The following is a 2500-nucleotide window of genomic DNA, read 5'->3' as shown; positions in this document are numbered from 1 at the left end:
ATGCTGAATAGAAATTTGTTAGGGTTTTTGTATATCAGTATATTTACTAAAAACAGATTATATAAATTACAAGGAAATTTAATTTCCTAGTAATTAATGACCCATAGCACAGAAAATACATTAAAGTTACCCTTCTTACCATGGACAAGGAAAATAACGGTTAAGAATAAAACAACTGTTGCATTGCAGAAATGAGAAAGTTAATTCCCAAGAGGAATAATAGTTTGAAAAAATATAAAACACATTTTGGAATACAACAAATAAAATGACATTGGCATGCATTACTGCTTGGTTTAAGACTTTGAGTCTTTTGCTAATGAGGTCAAGAAAAAAAAAGAACTCATTGCAAAAAGTGTGAAAGTTGCGGGAAACATCGAAATTGGAGAGGCAAAGGAAAAGAGTCAAAATAAGAGACAAACTTTAGGATTTGAATAAACACATTTTTGACTAAAAAGGATTAAAAAAAATATTTGCTATATATTGTAGGATGCTTCAGTTTCAACGAAACTGGAACACAGTGCTTGCAATTCCAGGTTGGAATTAGGTCTGGGAATGTTATGGGCGGGAATAAAGAAACAATTCATAAAAAATTGTAGAAAATAAATATCCAAGAAAAAACAAAAACAGTAGGACTTGAATCAAGAAAGTTTTAGATCCCTTGTAGAGTTTAAACCGCATATATACAAAAAGAATAGTTTTATGATCCATAAAAAAAAAAGAGTTTCAAGATACAAAAGAATAAAAAACTTTTAACGTAAAAATATAATAATTTGAACATAAAAAAAAAAAAAAATTTAAGAAACAAGAGTTAAGAGTTTTAAATGACCAAACCGAAGTGTTAGTTCATAAAAAATATTTCGAACACACAAGAGAACGAAACGAATTCTGAATTCATTACTTGGTATCGCAAGGCTGGAGACTCGGATCCGGCGGGGTGTATTTCACCAGCAGATGCAGACAGGGGACTCCCTTGCCCTGCTGCAGGGCCAGGCCCCTCCTCCTCCTCTCCCCTGACCCCCCCTCCCAACCTGCAAGAGATATTAGGACGTTTTCAAGGGCCGAGTCTTTGGTGGGGAAATCGAGCCGGAGGAAATTGGGGCATTCTTCAAACAAACGTTTGCATGAGAATGGAGGAGAAAATAAATGACCCTTTAATATAAGTCAACGCGAAATTCGTTGGAGGATTTCTTATGAAAGAGAGAGAGAGAGAGAGAGAGAGAGAGAGAGAGAGAGAGAGAGAGAGAGAGAGAGAGAGAGAGGGCATATATAATGTGATGTTAGGAAAGATGGAATATAGAACGGTTTTAATAAAAATCCACTCTTTAAGATTAGTTGCATGCTTGAGATTAGTTGCATTCTAGAGAGAGAGAGAGAGAGAGAGAGAGAGAGAGAGAGGAGAGAGAGAGAGAGAGAGTTTTGTACCTGAAAGAAGGGGATAAATGAATTCAAGAAAAGTACATTTTATTTTCACCTTAAAATTTTACTTTGGTAGCTTGGGAAAGAATGAGGAATATGTGGTTGATAACATAGGTACGTGATAAAAACTGAAGAATTTCGGAATAAAAACACAGGTACCTGGTTGAAGAATGGGAAATTTGAAAATGAAAACACGGGTACTTGTTGAAAGAATGAGGAATTTGAAGATGAAAACACTGGTACTTTGTGAATGAGTGAGGAATTTGAGGATAAAAAACTGTCACTTGGTGTAAGAATGAGGAATTTGGGGAGGAAACCAGTGTCACTTGTTGTAAGCATAATGAAATTGGGAGGGAAAAGGGTCACTTGGTGTAAGAATGAGGAATTTGGAGATGAGAACAATGTCATTTTGGTGTGAAAATGAGAAATTTGGGGATGAAAGCAGTGTCACTTAGTGCCAGAATGAGGAATTTGGGAATAAAAATAGTGTCACTTGGTGTAAGAATGAGGAATTTGAAGAGGGAAACAGTGTCACTTGGTGTAAGAATGAGGAATTTGGAGAGGGAAACAGTGTCACTTGGTGTAAGAATGAGATATTTAGGGATGAAAATAGTGTCATTTGGTGTAAGAATAAGGAAATTGGGGATGAAAACATTGGTACTTGCTGAAAGAATGAGGAATTTTGGGATTAAATCACTGGTACTTGCTGAAAGAATGAGCAATTTGGGGATGATAATTCTGATACTTGCTGAACGAATGACAAATTTTGGGAGGTAAACACTAGTATTTGCTAGAAATATTAGTAATTTTTGGATGAAAAACGTAGGTGCTTGGTGAAAGAAAGAGAAATTTCTGGGATGTCCAAAGAAGTTTATGACTAATGTCGTATAAATAATATCAGACAAAATTTTTTACAGCATTACCAATTTAAATAATCAGAAATCTTATCTTTGGTCAGGTTTGTTTATAAACTTTGGGCATTTTCGCATACTCCCATTGTTTGATTTGGAAATCTTTTTATGTATATTATTTTTGATACATATATTTTACTATAGAAATAATTTTTCTCTATTGGATTTGTTTT

At 34.5% G+C, this 2500-nt stretch overlaps 1 protein-coding gene across 1 annotated transcript in view; it reads right to left on the bottom strand.

The window, feature by feature from the left end:
- Window positions 1–2500, bottom strand: part of LOC137656443 (thrombospondin type-1 domain-containing protein 7B-like) — a 43445-nt gene that overhangs the window by 15988 nt on the left and 24957 nt on the right. The window contains exon 5 of the mRNA XM_068390622.1: window positions 899–1028. Within this exon, the coding sequence (XP_068246723.1) occupies window positions 899–1028 (130 nt within the window). The remainder of the gene's footprint in view (window positions 1–898; window positions 1029–2500) is intronic.

The sequence above is a fragment of the Palaemon carinicauda genome, chromosome 17, assembly GCF_036898095.1.
Source record: "Palaemon carinicauda isolate YSFRI2023 chromosome 17, ASM3689809v2, whole genome shotgun sequence".
Lineage (NCBI taxonomy): Eukaryota > Metazoa > Arthropoda > Malacostraca > Decapoda > Palaemonidae > Palaemon > Palaemon carinicauda.
Note: the sequence above shows the minus strand (reverse complement) of the source record. Positions and strands in the feature narration are given on the sequence as shown.